The sequence below is a fragment of the Zeugodacus cucurbitae genome, chromosome 6 (assembly GCF_028554725.1).
Source record: "Zeugodacus cucurbitae isolate PBARC_wt_2022May chromosome 6, idZeuCucr1.2, whole genome shotgun sequence".
Lineage (NCBI taxonomy): Eukaryota > Metazoa > Arthropoda > Insecta > Diptera > Tephritidae > Zeugodacus > Zeugodacus cucurbitae.
In genome coordinates this window covers 7,249,185-7,268,304 of record NC_071671.1, presented here as the reverse complement: position 1 = coordinate 7,268,304, position 19,120 = coordinate 7,249,185, and the positions used below count along the sequence as shown (strand labels likewise).

General features: G+C 33.0%; 4 protein-coding genes across 5 annotated transcripts in view; 3 read left to right on the top strand and 1 right to left on the bottom strand.

The window, feature by feature from the left end:
- LOC105210320 (transcription factor Ken) overlaps window positions 1-17,080 on the bottom strand; it is a 40,528-nt gene extending 23,448 nt beyond the window's left edge. The window contains exon 1 of the mRNA XM_029039111.2: window positions 16,771-17,080. Coding sequence (XP_028894944.2) covers window positions 16,771-16,797 — 27 coding nt within the window. The 5' untranslated portion in view covers window positions 16,798-17,080. The remainder of the gene's footprint in view (window positions 1-16,770) is intronic.
- On the top strand, window positions 142-6,519 carry LOC105210318 (alpha-catulin). The gene is made up of 7 exons (XM_011181179.3): window positions 142-353; window positions 1,131-1,248; window positions 1,382-1,565; window positions 2,274-3,796; window positions 5,121-5,429; window positions 5,498-5,704; window positions 6,035-6,519. The coding sequence occupies exons 2-7, from the start codon at window positions 1,222-1,224 to the stop codon at window positions 6,161-6,163; spliced, it is 2,379 nt and encodes a 792-aa protein (XP_011179481.2). The 5' UTR covers window positions 142-353; window positions 1,131-1,221; the 3' UTR covers window positions 6,164-6,519.
- On the top strand, window positions 12,081-18,446 carry LOC105210317 (probable ATP-dependent RNA helicase DHX35). Of its 2 annotated transcripts, none has more exons than XM_011181177.3 (6): window positions 12,081-12,222; window positions 12,883-13,103; window positions 15,450-15,626; window positions 15,698-16,280; window positions 16,351-16,680; window positions 17,718-18,446. In XM_011181177.3, the coding sequence occupies exons 1-6, from the start codon at window positions 12,183-12,185 to the stop codon at window positions 18,410-18,412; spliced, it is 2,046 nt and encodes a 681-aa protein (XP_011179479.1). In that variant the 5' UTR covers window positions 12,081-12,182; the 3' UTR covers window positions 18,413-18,446. The 2 variants fall into 2 exon arrangements, with proteins under 2 accessions (XP_011179479.1, XP_011179480.1); XM_011181178.3 differs by lacking the exon at window positions 12,081-12,222 and adding an exon at window positions 12,460-12,600.
- Window positions 12,082-15,117, top strand: LOC114803726 (ceramide phosphoethanolamine synthase). The gene is made up of 2 exons (XM_029039112.2): window positions 12,082-12,222; window positions 13,606-15,117. The coding sequence occupies exon 2, from the start codon at window positions 13,815-13,817 to the stop codon at window positions 14,925-14,927; it is 1,113 nt and encodes a 370-aa protein (XP_028894945.2). The 5' UTR covers window positions 12,082-12,222; window positions 13,606-13,814; the 3' UTR covers window positions 14,928-15,117.
- Window positions 18,447-19,120: the final 674 nt, after the last annotated feature.

Sequence of the window (19,120 nt, the reverse complement as noted above, 5' to 3'; positions counted from 1 at the left end):
TTAATTTATTTACGAACTATTTAAGCACGTATATATTTCATTTACGTTCTCTCGTTTAACCACCAAGAGGAAAACGCATATGGAAGTCACACATAAATATGGCAGCAATAACTGTCTAACGAAAGTATGGCAATGCTGTTTGTATATAATATTCAGTTGGTTTTTCGCATTTGCGCTTTATAACATAAAATTCAATACTTGTTTTCAATTTTGATTTTCACAGCAAACTAAAAAAATACCTGCTTAATAAAAAATGTGCTCTAATTGGTTGTTAAAATACATTTGGATTGCGTCCTGACGTAATGCGTTGGCGTAAAAGAAATTAAATAACGGTACTAGTGTAACAGGCGCAGGTGAGATTTACCTACATCATTAGAAAAAAAATCGTTTATGTATGTATTTGATGTAATGTATATAAACAAGTGCAAATGTTTTACTTTAAACGTCAAAAAAATATTCAATTATATTTGTTAACTTGATAATTATTATTGTGGAGAATTATATTTATCGTTATAGATATAAACCTTTGTGCTTTGCAACTTTTTCGTTGCTAGAAATTTATAATTTACGCGTAGCATATCATTGTAAATACATATGTATGTAGGTGTGTTTACATATTCGTGTGTTGCGTACAACACACATTTGTAGTGTACATTTGTAACTTAATCATGGTGGGCAGGCGAGCAAGTTCAAAAGTATACAAACGTGCATACCTTTACTTAGAATGTATGTGAGCATAGGATAGGTCTACATATTATAGACGTCTATATGTACTAAATTACTTACAATGTGAAACTAGGATATTTTAAAGTAATCATGCATTGATTTTATTTTGTGTTCTCACAGGCGTTTCATTTATTTTGTATAAGAAATATTTTTGTTTAGATGAACATTTTCTACGAAAAATTTATTGATTCTAATATTTAATTATTATTTAAAAATTCATTATATCTATTTGTACGCTTAATTGTATTAATAATTAATAAGTAATATAGTATGTATGTATGTATGTATATTGGGTGTCAAAACAATAAACTCACCCATTCCATAGTGTATAGTCATAAGTATGATTGTAAATAAATCATTTTGTTTCTAAAAATGTCCAATTTCAACGCTTCTGCTTATTTCAGCAACTTTTTTCGAACTTTCCAAAACTGCGCCTATATTATTACTAAATTAATTCTAAGATTTTAAACTGAATGCTATTCTACTATAACAAAAATGTCGTCGTATGAATGTGAGCGAAGGGTAAGTGCCTCGATGTTTTGTGTATATTTTGAACTATATGTTATTGTATATATTGCTTCAAGTAGAAATAATTATTAATTTAAAAAATATGCAAAAAATCATATATATAATACTGATTTATTACAATTTTTAGGTTGCCACTGAAAAACATCAAGGTGGTGGCGCTGCCGACCGTAGAGTGAAGGCAATCAATCATGTCGGCCATGCGGTTAATTTAGCAATTGAGAGGTTCGTGACAATAGGCGAAATAATTGCCGAGGACAATCTCGATATCAAATCGGATATTTTGGAATGTTGCAGAAATGCAAGAGATGCAGGTAATTTAAGCGGAAATGTATGGAAAGTGACCGTTTAAAAAGTCAATGTTAGAACTTGTTGAACGTAACATTTTCAAACAACTTCAAAAAACTGTTAAAATTTTGGTTAAGGCACGTTAAAATTTGAAAAAAAGTGGCAAAATTGAGTTTAAGATTCGTTAATATTGCAAAAATGACAGAATTGAGGTTAAGGCACGATAAAATTAAAGAAAAAAATATGGCAGAATTGAGGTTAAGGCACGTTAAATTAAAAAAATAAATATGGCAGAAATGAGGTTAAAGCACGTTAAAATTAAAGAAAAAAATATGACAAAATTGATGTTAATGACTTAAAATTAAAAAAAAATATGACAGAAGTGAGGTTAAGATTTGTTAATATTGCAAAAAGGACAGAATTGAGGTTAAGGTACGTTAAAATTAAAAAAATAAATATGGCAGAATTGAGGTTAAGGCACGATAAAATTAAAGAAAAAATATGGCAGAATTGAGGTTAAGGTACGTTAAAATTAAAGGAAAAAATATGCCAGAATTGAGGTTAATGACTTAAAATTAAAAAAGAAATATGACAGAAGTGAGGTTAAGGCACGTTAAAATTGAAAAAAACAAACAAACTTTATAATTAGTGCGCAAATCACTCTCAAAATGTCGTCTGTTTGCGCTTTATTTTTTTAAAATACTTATCTCTCTTTTTCAAACTTTTATTTGCAGGAAAATCAATCGAACGCTTATGTGATATTTCTGCCATGGATAACATGAATTACTCAACTTTAGAATTACCTATTTACGATGAAAACGCAATTATAATCGCAGCTAAAGCACTCATATCCGCTGTAACTAGAATTTTGCTTTTAGTTGATATTGTCGTTGTTAAACAACTCCTCACTGCAAAGAGGAAAATTGTGAAAAGCTTACGAAAACTAGAATCTGTTGTGAATTTTACCGAATTCGTACGCGCCTACTCACTTTTCGGCATCGAAATGATCGAGCTGGCCTATCTAATACGAAATCAACAGAATAATATCAAGGAGGAACGACGTCGGGCGCAAATGTTTTCGGCGAAGCAAATACTTGAACATTCCATTTCAATTTTATTATCATCGTCAAAAGCGACACTACTACACTATGATTGTATGATAGCTAAGGAAAATCGCGATACTGTGTTTTGTCAAATCAGACGTGCTATGGACTTAATACATTTTGTTGTGAAAGATTGCATATTCGAGACGCAATTTTTGACATATAACGAACATGCTACGAAAAATATTGGCGGCGAAACGGTACAATCATCATCGAATTATTTAACATTTCTGTTGGAGAAATTTCGTACGAAACCGTTGAACGACGACAGCAAACCGCCTACAATGTATATAGGAAATAATAATTATTCGAAAATCGCCAACTCAACTACGTTAACCGAAAAGAAATGGAACAATGAATACACAAGTAGTAAACGTCACAATTCCTTTGGTAGCGAAGATGAGAGTCTACTTATAGGTAATAATTATAAACAATGTGGTACAAAAATCTCACCATTTACCGATCGAGACTTGATGACACCATTCAATATTGAATTAATCGAAGAACTGATATATGCTTTTGAGAAACTATTAGAGAAAACACATGACTTTACCGATTCAGCTTATACAAGTCATGAAAATAGAGAACATATTTTATTCCTTTGTGATCGTTGTAAACTAGAGCTTAAAAAATGTTTAAATATTTTATATAAGACCGAACGTAATACCAGACATATAATGGATGAGGAGATTGATCGTGTTATAGGTACAACAAAAAATCTAACACAACAACTTATACTCTCGGTTGCCGATCAAACTGCGGATCTATATCACTCACTGAAGAGCTCCGTGGAATTAGTGAATAATTTCCATTTGTTGGCATTGAATGAGGATCCGACCTCATTTCAAGAGTGGTCGAATAAATTTCACGATTGTTGTGATCATATTATAGATGTATGCAAATTGTTACAGCACATCGCTTTTACAGAGAGCTTACAAGTACAATCGAAATGTTTAGCTATTAATTTACGTATATATGGTCCACAAGTTATACTAGCTGCTAAAATATTGTCGAGATATCCTACAAGTGTTCCGGCGAATGAGAATATGGACGCCTTCGCTGAAATGTGGAAATGGCTCATTTCCGAAATTACAAATGTTGCACAACAAATCTTAGACACTACGGGTGAACAATGCGACAATAAAGCAATTAAGGTGAGTAAATGTTATATTCGAAAAATAAATAGCAAAAAAAGCATGAAGAATGTAACAACCACTGTGGAGAAAAAGTAATGTTGGTTGGGATAGTTTAGGTTCAAAGATAGTAAAGTTTCAATGAAGAAGGCGCCGTTCCATTATGATGCCAACAGTCTCCTGAGTATGAATCGCAAAGAAGACCTTTATGTAGCACGTAAGCGCTTGTAGCCTATCACTATTTTATGATGTGATTAATGCCTATTGCGGCATGTCCGTTTGCTTTGGTAAAGATATTGTTAAGGAGATGTTTCATCCTCTTGCGTCTTATGAACGCTGGACAATGAAGGAGGAAATAACTTGATGCTTCGACTTCGTCTTCCTCCATATATGTAGCTATGTCAGCTGTATCTAGCTTTCGGCAGGATTCCTAACCTTATCGCATGTATGCCTATTTCGCAATATTCTGACAGAACTCCCACTATTACAACAAGCTGAACATTTTTAAGCGCAAGTAGTTCAGCCGACCGCTTGCGTTCCACTATGGGCCAAAGGGATCACGCAACTGAGCAGTTTCTGGTTGTTAACCAGTGTTTACCGAGCTCGCGAGAGGTCCAGTAATCCAGCGCTAGAACACAGAAGGACAACGGAGTACCGACTCGTTCCCAGCATGGTCAAATAGGAGCATATGTGTTTTTTTCTTGCGAGCTCATTCGCTCTGCAGTTCCCAGCGATTCCACTGTGACCCAGCACCCAAAAAAGTCTAATAGTGAAATAGCTTGACGCTATCGACAATGACCTTAGACACTCCTTAACTAGCTTTGAGCATACATTCCGCGAGTTCAGCGCCATAATTTCTGCTTTACTATCACTATTGGAGTGGATACTCAGCTTCCTGAAGTAGGCTACACTTCGGAGCAGTTCAGTACTGTTACCTTAATTGCATACACCTATGCTTGGAAGACACTACAGTGGTCTGGTAACCTGAAATAAAATTTAATGGAAAGCTCTTTACAGAATACTCCCCTCCAACCTTCCCCCCACTTTCCGATCCATCCGTGAAGCTACCTAGGGCGCCTCTTATTCAGCACCTTCGTCCGAACCTCATATCCTTTATGATGGTATTTAAAAAGAATCTTCTGTTTTCAAATATTGAACCGCCGAAAATGTCTTAATGTGTCTTCTGCTTAAAAAAGTTTATAATATACCAAGGCTGTGTTATTTTACAACGGAGTGGTTCCTATCGCATTAGTAGAAGCCTCTTACTACTCTGAGAGTTAAGGCCTATCATGGTTTCCTGTGAATTACCTTTATCTTTAACTTATATTTTTAACGTATTCAATAGAAATATAAACCGACTGCTGCACGACCGTTGTCCGTTGGACAGGAGGAGCCTGGGAAAGTGGCCACGGCTGAGACGAAAGACATGCCGGCGGAAATAGCGCCGTTCAATGAGAAATGGAATGATGAAGTTAACGAAAATAACGATATAATTAAGCGAGCTAAAAACATGTCGGCAATGGCATTTGCAATGTATCAATTTACGAAAGGCAATGGCACATTGCGGACCACACAAGACCTCTTCACGCAAGCGGAATACTTTGCTGAGGAGGCAAATCGTTTATATAAAGTTTTGCGACAATTTTCCTATCAGGTGAAGTAAATATATAGATGTATTTGTTGTAATCTTTTTTTAATCATATTTTCTTTTACTCTCTCCAGGTACCAGCTAGTCAAAATAAAAAGGATCTTTTGAATATTTTGGATCGTGTGCCGACTTTTGTGCAAACTCTGCAATTTACCGTTAAAGATCACACTGTCGGCAAGGATGCAACATTTGTAAAAGTGGATCACGTTATACGCGAAACAAAGAATCTTATGAGTGTTATTAACAAGGTTGTAACAAAATGTTTTGAATGTGCGACTAAGGTAAATGTGCGCTTTAGAACCGATTTGCATGCGTAACACCAGTTTTTAACTTTATCTATCCACTATAAATGTATGTTATTTTGGTAAACCTATTTTAATGTGTAATTTCTTTGATTCTTTTGTTAAGTTCTACTCTACTCACTAAAGCGGGTACAATAAAGAAGACTTATATTCTTCGTAACTTTGATTTTTGGAACCGTACATTTTTGTGAGCGTAAAACAATGTTTTTGGCGCTCTGTAATCATTTTTTTTTTCTCAACTAAAACAACTTTTAATACATATATTTTACCCCCAACCCACTTAAACACATAATTCTATCTTTCTTATAGTACAAATTGGACCTCAGCGGTCTCTCGGGTGGCTTGTCATCATCGGGCGCTTTAGGTGGTGACGATAACAATGCTGGCGGCATGGGAGATTCAAAAGGCACAACAAGCAGTTCGGAGGGGAGCATGTGACATTACGGGATGGCTCGTAGAGCCAAAGGTGATGCACGTCGTACGCGTGTGTCATTCTTATTATTTTAGCTAAACCTGCGACTATCTATGAATATAAAATTCAATTAGAAATATACATATTTAGTTAATTAATTGGTATGTAATTCATATGATGAATTGATGTTATGTTATACTATATATACATACATATATATAGTAAGTGAACAAAAAAAAAAAACAAATCCAATTGAAAATTGTAATGAAAAACAAATAATGTATTTTGAGGTTGATAGATGTTGTTTTCCCCCATTTTTATGCATGTACAAACTTTCTGGCATTATTGCTTATACTTACAAATTACAACAAAAAAAAAAGAATGCTATATTATGTAATTACTTCAATTTTTGTTTCTTAATAAAAAAATAAATAAATATATACATACATATACGTAAGCTAAATCGACTGTGTAAAATAATGACTTTTTACTGATTTGTGTGGTGTGCGTTTGTCGGTGTTCGTCGTTTTAAGCCTGTACGCCTTTCAGCGATAGACTAATGAATAACTTCTTATTTAAATATATCTATTTTTTTGAAAAAACAAAATATTTGCTTTAACGGTAAGTTTATACTCGTACCAGCACGTCTAATTCAACGATACATTAACAATCGCCCCGGTTATAACATATTCCTTCCTAAAGGTAGTAGTCTGCTTGAGAAGCGGAAAAAAACGATTTTTAGCTATTTTTTTTTAAAGGGAAGGAAATGATTGCGGTAAACGGAATTTTAAGACGATAGTGTACTATATTTAAGGCTTAAAAAACAATATTTATTATTAAAAAATATTGAAATTTTTCCAAAGTTGTAAGTATTTTTCTGGAGCGCCTGGAGTCTGCACTTGTAAATCGGTGCCGGTGATGGAGGTCGTGCAATGCATCTGAAACAGTCGAACCAAATTTTTTTTTTAATTTTTATAAGTTTATTTTCTTTATGAACTTTATGAAAATACCGAAGAAGTTATAAAATTCCAAATTTTTTCGAAGTTTGAAAAAAAAATTCACTTTTTTAAGAAAAAAATTGACTTTAAGTTGCAAAACAAGTAGTTTTTTCAATACTTTTGTCCAACTTTTTTAGTGCGAATAGAAGATAATTTAATACTGAAGCTAGATCACTTTGGTTTTTTTCGATCGGACATATATTCCTTTTGGCACCGTTTTCTAAAACTTGTGAAAATGCGAACTCGAGAAAACGCGCTTTAAAGGTCTGCCTGAGCATTCGCACCTGCTCGACGCTCGGCCACTAAAACTGCTCTAGCTTCAAAATATGTCGAATTGGCCTCTGGAATTTTAAAGGCATATTCTTAGATAGTTTTGGAAGAAATTTAAAACAAAACAAAAAAATCGATTTTTTGAAGCCTATAAAGCAGACTACTGTCTAAAATATACTAGATCTCACTTTCTCTGTGTGGCTTGAGAATGAGATTTCGCGACAAAATTGGGGTAAATTACAAAATCTTCTTCTGCGGTCTCCAAAGTAGTTGAGTCCTACGTTCATATCTAAAAATTATTTGTAACAACAACAAAAAAGTGTTATAGTAGTAAAGTCATAGGTATACTAAAGTCATACTCTTCTATTTTTTCTCCAGTTTGTATAAATAAAGGGGGTTTCAAAAGGTACGTTACAAAAATATACTTTTCCCGCTCTACCGCTCTCTATGGATATACTATTCAAGAAAGAATTGAAATTATTAAAATTTACTACAGTTGAGTCAGTGGCCTCAACTTTAAGAGCGCTACGTCCAATTTATGGTCGTCATAATCGTCCTGTCAGATCAACAATTGAGCATCTAGTGGATAAATTTGAATCCACAGGCACAGTACAAAATGTTCCCCAGTCAGTGAAACAAATAAGTACCCGTAGTGTCGAGAATATTGCTGCCGGTAGCGCATCAATTGAGGAAGAACCAAAGCAGTGTCTCACACATCGCTCTCAAGCGTTGTGCATCTCTGTAACGTCGTAAATCCATTTGATCACCAGAATCGTCGTATGTTCGTGAATTGGGCTGAGCAACAACTCGAAAATGATCCGGATTTTCATCGAAAAATCATCTTCAGCGATGAGGCTCATTTCAGGCTGAATGCCTTCGTCAATAAGCAAAATATGCGTTATTGCATCCCGAAAATATTACGATTTATGAGCCGTCGGCATCATTGGGTCGTACTTCTTCCGTGATGATCAAGACCGGCACGTTACTGTGAATGGGAATCGCCACCGCTCAATTATAACCGAATATTTTTGGCCCGACTTTGATAATATGGACTTGGATAATACGTGGTTGCAACAGGACGCCGCCACAAGCCACACAGCGAATGTCACAATCGATTTATTGAAAATCATGTTTAGTGAACGTGCTATCTCACGAAATGGTCCAGTCCAGGCCTTTCTTTACGTTCACAGAAATAAATAATCTCATTAATAAATTTATAAAAAAAAAAACGTTTGTAGCGCTCTTATTGAAAAACCCTTTTAGTTGCAACTACTTTTGTATAATAAATACTCTTTATTAAAAATACTCCTCTTATTCTTGTTATTCAGTGAATCCTTCATGATTTCAAATTTACAGAAGATTTGCCAGTCATTATTTCTATTTATTTTTATACTCTCGCAACAAATGTTGCTAAAGAGAGTATTATAGTTTTGTTCACATAACGGTTGTTTGTAACACCCAAAACTAAATATAGGGTTATATATACCAAAGTGATCAGGGTGAAGAGTGGAGTTCAAATCCGAATATCTGTCCGTCCGTCCGTCCGTCCGTCCGTCCGTCCGTCCGTCTATGCAAGCTGTAACTTGAGTAAAAAACTTGGCACACTTATTTCTTGGCACCATAGGAAGGAAATGAGCAAAATCGGACCACTGCCACGCCCACAAAATGGCGAAAACCGAAAACACATAAAGTGCCATAACTAAGCCATAAATAAAGCTATGGAAATAAAATTTGGTATGAAGGATCGCACTATGAAGGGACATATTTGGATGTAATTTTTTTGGGGAAGTGGGCATGGCCCCGCCCCCTACTAAGTTTTTTATACATATCTCGCAAACCAATAGAGCTATATAAACCAAACTTTCTGCAGTCGTTTTTTTAGCCACTTCCTAATACAGTCCAAATGAAAGAAATCGGATAATAACCACGCCCACCTCCCATACAAAGGTTAGGTTGAAAATTACTAAAAGTGGGTTAACTCACTAACGAAAAACGTCAGAAACACTAAATTTCACATAAGAAATGGCCGACGGAAGCTGCACTCAGATTTTTTTACAAAATGGAAAATGGGCGTGGCGTCGCACACTTATGGGTCAAAAACCATTTATTGAAAACCATGTTTGGTGAAACCATTTCGTGTTATCTCAGGAAATGGTACAGTCCAGGCCTTTCTTTATGTTCACAGAAATAAATAATTTCATTAATAAGCCCAAACTTTTTTTGTTTTATTAGAGTAAAACGTTTATAGCGCTCTTATTCAAAACCCCTTTAGTTACAACTACTTTTATATAAAAAATACTCTTTATTAAAAAGGAGGAGTCTTTTATTCGGTGAATCCTTCATGATTTCAAATTTACAGAAGATTTGCCAGTCATTATTTCTATTTACTCGAATTTGAATCTACTAATCATAAAACACCATAAAATATACAAAAATCCGAAATATACATATGTGTGTTTGTACAGATATTTATGATTATTTAAGATATGTAATTAGCTAACCTAAAGGCAATTGTAACAATGGCAACAACAAAATAATACACAATGTTTATTTATTGATACTAGGTCAGGTTGAAACGACATTTCAATGTAGTACATACATACATATGCAAATATTTACATATGTATATCCATAATTTATTATTTACCTGAATGGCTCATCAAAATTTTTTATTTAGAACATAAGAACATAAATTAACATGCAATACTATTACCAACCAATAGACTTGGTATAAATGAAAATATTAAAAAAAAAAACAATAAAAGCTAAAATACAGCTATATAAACAATCCTGTTTGTTAACAATAACGATTATTCATTTAAATTTTAATGATTTTTTTAAATTTTCATTATTTTTTAACGATTTTTTATTTAAAAGTTAATGTTTTTTAAAAACCTAACCTAATGTAATTTTTTCATTAACACTTTTTTTACAAAAACGATTATTCATTTAAATTTTAATAATTACTTTTTAATTTCCGTTATTTTTTAACAATTTTTTCTTTAAAAGTTAATGATTTTTTAATAACCTAACCTCATTTTTTTTCATTAACATTTATTTTTACAAAAACGATTATTCATTTAAATTTCAAATTTTAATTTTTCACCACTTTTTTTTTACTAAAATTATTATTTATTTAAATGATACCAATTTATACACTTTTAAATCACTTTGAGAATGAAATTTGTATTACAACGGGCCGATTATTCAAATCCATATAATATTTGTATGTTCTATTGGCTATACGCTTTGTAGTTTACAAAAATTATCATTTAGTTTACGCGTCAATAGTTCAAATTAAAGCGTGTTAACTGTATTTTAATATTTCGTACATGACCCTACCACTGAGGCGCGTTGGTGTGTAAGCCTTTTTCGCATATTAATGCAAATTCAAATCATCATAATATCGATCTAACATGTTTACCAGGTAACCAGCTAGATGTGGTGCGCCTATTTTCGCCTACAAATATTTTGAAATTCGCGTTGGATAACTTTAGTCGCATTTGAAAACTTTGTCGGAACGTATTTATTTGGAGTAAATTGTTTAACAGAAGTAAGTGCTGACCAATTAATTTATTTAACATAAAGAGAAGCAGTAATTAATATTATTAAAGATTATAAAATTTAATAATATTTTATATTTATAGCAAATTAAACTGTTTAATCTAAGGAGAAGCAGAATTTGAAATTATTAAAGATTATACAATTTAATAATATTTTATATTTATAGCGAGGCGTTAATTCGTCACTAATTTTCTTGTTAATTCAAATTTCTTTATTTTTTTCATATTTTTTTCAGCAAAATAAAAACCATGTGTGATTCAGCTTGTCATTTATATTGTTTGCATGACTCATGCTACTGTCATTCCAGTCTGCATTCTTGCTGTAGTCATTACAATTACAAATACTACAGATGTTATTGTCGATCATACCATCGTTCGTGCTGCTGTTATTTGTGGCGAAGAAAATGTTATTTACTTTAATCATGTCATGAGAAATTGATTTAATTGAGAGTCCACTGTTAATAGTACTAACTTTAAGGCGTAAATTGTATTTATAATAGCATCATTGTATTCCTGTAAAGTATTTAGTGTAATAACGTATGTATATGCAAATAATCGAGTGTTCATAAATTATTGCAAATTAATTAATTAATAAATATCGATCACAAAACCAAACAAAAATTTTCAGAATTTAGTACGAATATATGACAATTTCGTGGAAAAATCATTGATTTACAACGCAACATGAGCTAATCAACAATACTAAATGGGATTTTTTATAATCTTTGTGGTGTATGATAACGTAATTTAGTCGTCATATGTTGTCCAATGATAACATGATACGAATTTGTTATACTATACGTATCACTTCAATATTTATCTATAACTAAGTTATCGCTGTTATTGAAGTATATAAAATCTAGTACCTGACGAGTTTCTATACTCATTTTAAGGAGTCAACTAATAAGAACATATAAACCTAATTTCTAATATTTACTTTTTTTTTAGTTTAAACTATACATAAACATTTATCGCATGCCTACACACACTGTGCAAATTTAAAAAATTTACCAAACACACTCTGTGGCAACGTATTTTTCAACCGCATTTACTGTGCACCCTGTTGTGTTGCAATTATTTTCTATTGCTGCTCAGAAAATAACAAACCCACTAACTCAATTTATTAATTAAGTGTGAGTCTTTGTAGTCATAATTGTCAATATTGTTAATAAAGTAAATTGTACACGAAAATTGTCTATAAATACTGGAGTATTATGGTTTCACTACAATTGAAACCGAATTTTCTTGCCCCAGGTTTGTAAATACATACATATAACATATGCATTGGAAACAGCAAGCAAATAAACAAAACAAATGTTTTAAATACTTTTTGGTGATACTGGCCTAAATAGCTTTCGAACTTCTATAAATAAAACGAATTTGTGCTTTTGTGCTGAGTAATATATGACTAAGTGACGTGCGCTTTAAAAAAAGTAATTGAATTCTTTCTATAATGATTACAAAGTCTAAACGTGAAGACGATTCTTACAGGTTGATCAGGTACTAGATTTTAGATAGCACTTCAATAACAGCGATAGCTCAGTTTTAGATAAATATTGAACTGATACGTACAGTTGACGCATACATATACATACGTTAAAGAACGCTAATTGATGTTAATTGAGATTAAAGGTAAAAAACGTAGGAAACAAATTCGTATCATGTTATCATTTGACAACATATGATGATTAAAGATCGCCACAAAGATTATAAAAAAAATCCCATTTAGTCTTGTTAATTAAAAATCATTTAGCACATGTTTCAAGATTTAAAAAATGTATTATAGTAGAGATATAAATATTTAAAAATATAAAGAATTAATACGAAACAACATAAATGAACTTTTTTTAGTAAGAGACAGTGTAAACTGTCTGTTTGAACTTTACCAACAAAATGCTTTCTAATTTTTTCCAGATGTCGATGAAGTAGGGTCAAAAAGGGACGATTATGTTACTACTAATGAAACGGAATCTTGTTTTGTATTCAATGCAAATCATAATTTACCAATAATTGAACAACGAAAGCGGCTGCCAATTTATAAATACCGCAGAGATATTTTATATTGTTTGGAAAATAATCAGGTTTTAATATTAGTTGGCGAAACCGGTAGCGGAAAAAGTACACAACTTCCACAGGTATTAGAATTTTTTTTGAAATTTTTTTATAGTGAGTTTGTAGCTTTTAAATATGTAATGATATTATAAAAAATGGTTATCTTAATCTTGGAACCATTTCAAATTTTATGTCAGAATATTATTAATTGTCATATTAACATATAAACTCTAAAATAACTCGTATTTTAACACACATGGCGACTAAAAAAAATTGTTGAAAATGTATACATGATGCAGGGTAATCTAGAAATGCTATAAGTTGCACCTATCTTATGGCCCTAGTGACTATACTTTGGGTTTAGGTAAAAATTCTCTGTTGTGCAAAGATCCGTTACCACAGTTATCGCATAGAAATACGTTTCTTTCTATGAAAAGTCGGTATGCTCTTATAAAACTAATATAAACACTAAACTTGGGATTTCCGATATGCGTTAAAATGTAATATGGTTTATTTGCTTGCAGTTTTTTTTTTTTTTTTAATTCCTTATAACTTGTTTTTACGTAAAGTGTTATTACTTTGCAGATTCATATTTCAACCATATTTGCTCGTACACACAACTATTGTGACATGAACGTTTATTTGGCGTGCTAATTGGAGCAATTCAATAGAATTTAAATTTCCTTAAAAGAAACGAAAATAAAAGGAACACATTTTATAAACTTTTACGCATAAAACAAAGTTCTCAGTCACACCACCAAAAAAAAAACAAAACATAAATATTTTATTAAAAAATGGTGGGTCCAAGCTCACAAGTTAGTAAAATACTACTATGCCTTCTCTTCGTATTATTGGCATTTTATATATTTATGGACATTCAATTATATTTACGTATACAAAGATATGCAATCGAACGAGATTACAACATTAATACAACAACATTATTAGCGAATAATGCATTAGGCGGTGAAGGAACTACAGACTATACAGTGATCAAATCGGTCAGTTATTATGAACGGCATCATTGGTTATCGTGCGATGTGAATCCCTTGTGTCACGTAACGGTGAAAGCTGTACTCCTCGACCATACGAATCATTATCTATTTGCACCGCTTGCTACAATATTTGACAATGTCGTTGGCATTTCACGGAGTTCTTTCATCACAGCAAATATGATATCGTTCTTCCACGTCGGAGTCGCATGCATTGCGGGCAAGATGGTTTCATCCGATAATTTGGGTTATCGCCGTTTGGGTGTGGTACTCTTTCAGCTGCGCACCTTCTTAGACGATCTGGATGGTCATGTGGCGCGCACTAAAAAGAATATACACGGCGAACGTTCTGAAGTTGGTACATCCGGTTATTATATCGATGGCCTCTGTGATGGGCTGGGTTGTATTGCCTTACTTTTGGGTATTTTCTTTTATCTCAAAAACAATCCACCACGTCGTGGTTATTCGCAACTACCAATGAATGAATCAAAACTACCTGAACCCGTTACGCGAACAAAAACAAAATCAATGACACCGAAAGTGGTGAAAAAAGTTGTAAGCTTCACCGGACAACTACTGGTTAGCTCAACTGCTTGGAATCGCTACATCGCTGTATACCAAGACATGTTGGAGCGTAACGATGTGACGCCAACACAATTCATACGACAGAATATCACCTTTAAATCGGCGTGGTTCTTATGTGTTGCTTGGATGTGGCGTATTGTTAATGTGCATTCCTTGCTGCATCTAGTTTTACTAAGTATATTTTGCGATAAATTGTGGGACTTCTTAAAGGCTATACAATATGTCGGTTATGTTGTGCTGTTAATTGTAATTTGTATCAGTGAAATGCATGTTTTAGAGGCTCATAATTTCATTTTTAACACTATATCTGGTAATAATACATCGTTTTGATCCATTTTCTTTTTCTAAATGTCGTGTTTGTACAAAATGTGAATTGTTATTGAATCGAAGATATTTTATGTAAAATTTAACACTATATATATATATATAAAATACTTGCAAAATATGTATACTAAAATAAAGAACAAATTGTGTTGATTTTTAATAAAACGCTAAATAAGCTATATATTTGTGTAAACAAGCATTTTACTTTCCGCGTGTGGTACATATGTATAATAGGTGGGTGCAAACAAAATTTTTAAGAGCAAATCGAAAAAATAAAGAGCTACAAATATGTATTTGCCCCTACAAAACGTGAATCTTCAATTTGAATATAATAAAGCAGCCAAAAATATATCTGAGAGCAAATTTTTTAATTTTCGAGTTAGTTGCGAAGAGCTAGTTAAATCAAGCAAATAGGTGCATATGTAGGAAAACGAAAGAACTAAAAAGCTAATTCACAGCCACTATATTTATCCTTCATTGTATTCCCCTAAATTTTTTTTATAAAATAACAACCATTCCTTTTTCAAGTATCTCTACGAACTGGGCTGGCATACCAAAGGCGAAATCGGTTTAACACAACCACGTCGCATTTCCGCTATAACTTTAGCAAATCGTGTAGCGCTTGAACGTGGTGAAGTTATCGGCAGTACTGTCGGTTTTGTGGTAAAATTTTTGGAGAAAACATCCGAAGCTACAGCTATAAAGGTGAGAAGCGCAACACATTGTATAAAAAAATAAGACACAACTAACGATTTCTTTTATATTTACTTTCATAGTATATGACAGAAGGCATTCTATTGCGCGAACTACTAACAGATCCCTTACTAATGCGTTACAGTGTTGTTGTGATTGATGAAGCACACGAACGGAATTTGATAACAGACATCATTATTGGATTGCTAAAGAAAGTGGTCAACAAGCGTTCAACGCTGAAATTGGTCATATCGTCAGCGACCATTGATGCAGATACTTTCGCCGATTTCTACAAAAGTAATTCGAGTATAATTTTATCTGTTGAAGGTCGTACACATCCGATTAGCATATTTTATATAAGCAATCCATGTGCAGATTATGTAAATGAAGCCGTTGAAACTGTATGGAAAATTCACAAAAAGGAAGCGCAGGGTGATATATTAGTTTTTCTCACAGGGCAAGAAGAAGTGCTACAAGCAGTGAGTTTAACAAAGGACTATATGCATTCAAAAGACGATAACACATTGCAACCTGTGCCAATGTATGGTTCTTTAACGCATAAAGAACAATTGAAAGTGTTTTTTGCACCGGAGAAAGGTGTACGTAAAGTTATATTTGCAACAAACATCGCTGAGACGTCGATCACTATACCGGGTGTTGTATATGGTAAAATTAAACATTTATACATCATTTACATGAATATATTATTTATAAATTAAACAAAATTAATTTTCAGTTGTTGACTGTGGATTTATTAAATTAAAATGGTTCGATTCAGATAGTGCGACTGATCAGTTGGTCGTTGTGCCCATTAGCAAAGCTACTGCTTTGCAGCGAGCTGGACGTGCTGGACGCACACGACCCGGTAAGGTGTATCGTCTTTATACGGAGGAAGATTTCGAAAAGTTACCCGATCGATTTCCACCAGAAATAAGACGTTGTGAATTGAGTGCAATGATATTAAATTTGAAAGCACTTGGCGTTAGTAATATTTTAAAATTCAACTTTCCCTCCCCACCGCCTGCCAAAAATGTATTGGCTGCTTTGGAAACACTACATGCTTTGGGTAAGTACAATGAAAGAGTAGCTCAAGTTTAATTTCTAATTGTTAAATTGCAGTGCGATCGAATATTTAGCTCTAAATAATAACACTTACCGACATAATAATAGCTTGCGTGCGCATATTTTGTTGTGCTTAAAGTCATCTTGAATGGCATTGCTATACTGGTTAGTCTGGTGTTGGTATTAGACTAACTTCACTGCGCTGATCCGACTTGGAAACACTAAGAAACACTCGGATTTGCATTCACTTAACTCATTTAGTATTTATTAATAATTGTGATTAATATGAAAATTATATTTTTTCACTTTTTCTCACATTTTAATAAAATTTCACTCGCCATCTAATTTTATAATATTAAAATGTAAGCGCGCACACGAAAATACTTCACCGATGCCAGGGACTTAATATGAGACATTCAATTTCCGCACTCAATTTATTTTTATTAAATCATCACAATCTTTATTAAAATTGTTATCAGTGGTGAGATTTATTAACATTAAAAACACTTATATAAATTTATTATCACGTTAATAATTAATTTATTAGCAAACACTTGCAGAAATGTGCACATTGCGCTTTAATTGCATCTACTCACTGACAATATGTACCGCAAGCCGTTATGACACGCGCCTAACGGGACACCAATACATACATATAACAAAAGTGAATGTAATTATACATTCTTTTCATTTCTTTCTTCAAAAATCTGCATTCTCACAAATTCATATGTTTAAACTGCTTTCCGTTTTGTTGCATCAGCATTTCCTTTGCGAGGTGAGTGTATAAATAGCCGGTAAAGCAGTGCCGAATGAAAAGAGGAAAATATGAAGCGAAAAAAGTGCCGCTACTTTTTGACAAGAGTTTCAGTAACATTCTCATTTTGTGAATATTTAAATTGCATATAAGTCGCGTGTTTTAATATATTATAATAAATTAAATATTAAATAATGCAACACATGATATACTGCAGAATTATATATTCTTATAAAGTTTGTAGAGATAGAGTGTATATGTATGTGTTTACATTTGCTTCTTTGCAGGTGCCATTGATAGTGATGGCAATCTCACAAAACCGCTGGGTTATTTCATGGCCGAAATGCCTTTACCACCGATGCTCAGTCGCATGCTGTACATGTCTGGTACTATGAATTGTTCCGAAGAGATTTTAACTATAATCGCTATGCTACAAGTGGAAACGGTTTTCGCACATCCAGCTACCGGACAGGGTCAGATTAAAGCACGCATTGCTAAACGTAACTTCGAAGTGGCCGAAGGTGATTTGATTACAATGCTAAATGTGTTTACGGCATTTGTTGAGAATGATCAGAGCAAACAATTTTGCCGCACATACTACTTGAATTATCGCAATCTCAATTGTGCGTATGAATTGCGCGAACAGCTCGTCAAGCTCGCTAAAAAACATTTAAATTTACCGCTAAAATCATGCAATGGAAATGTGGAGACCATTTGCAAATGCATAACATCGGCATTCTTTCTCAATGCAGCATATCTACATTATACCGGTGTTTACAAAAGAATTCAAGGTGGTCTTGATCTATACATACATCCACTCTCTTCATTATACACACTACCGCAGCCGCAATATATACTTTTTACGGAATTAGTGCATACAACAAAACTGTTTATGAGCAACATAACGGTAATTAAGGAAGAATGGTTAGCTGAACTATCATCACACTACTATTGCAAATCATCTGTAGAAAATAACGTATAAATAAAATGAATGAATACAAATTTTTTAATTGTCATTGTGTCAATGTGTGTGATTTGAAAATAATTTCATTTTAAAGTAAATAACGATTAAAGACTTTGAAGTAACCAACGGTAGGGTGTATACTCTGCAACAATGTTGCAGACACATGAGACATGTTGCCATCTTTCAATTAAACACAAATGGCCTGCAGCATGTTGCAAGTCATGGCTAATAATTACGGAAATGTTCTTTGCCATACCCGTAATATGTACATATATGTGTTAATTTCTCTATATATACATATACATATGTATGACCGACATGAATAGTGTACCTGAATAATAGGTGGTAAAAATTCCCATAGTAACTACATAAACAAGTGACAAAATGAGTCATTACTCCGTCTACAGTCCTTTATTGTGGCGCACCCAAGCCAGAATTTATATAAGGGTGGAATGCATTAGAGAGTTAAGAAATTAGTTGTTGTTCAAGGAAATACACACACACATTTAACATTTTCATTCTGCAAGTAAATTTTGGATTAGGTTTAGTGCCTGAAAGTATATTTGAAGATATGAGTCACATGTAATAAAATAAAATAAAAAAAAAAAACAAAAAAAAATTATATGGAGAACGCCCATTTAAATTGAAATACGTATATATATGCATACTTTCAGGCGTATTTACTGTTGCGTGGCAATTTATGAGTTTCAAGAAAAAATATTTGTT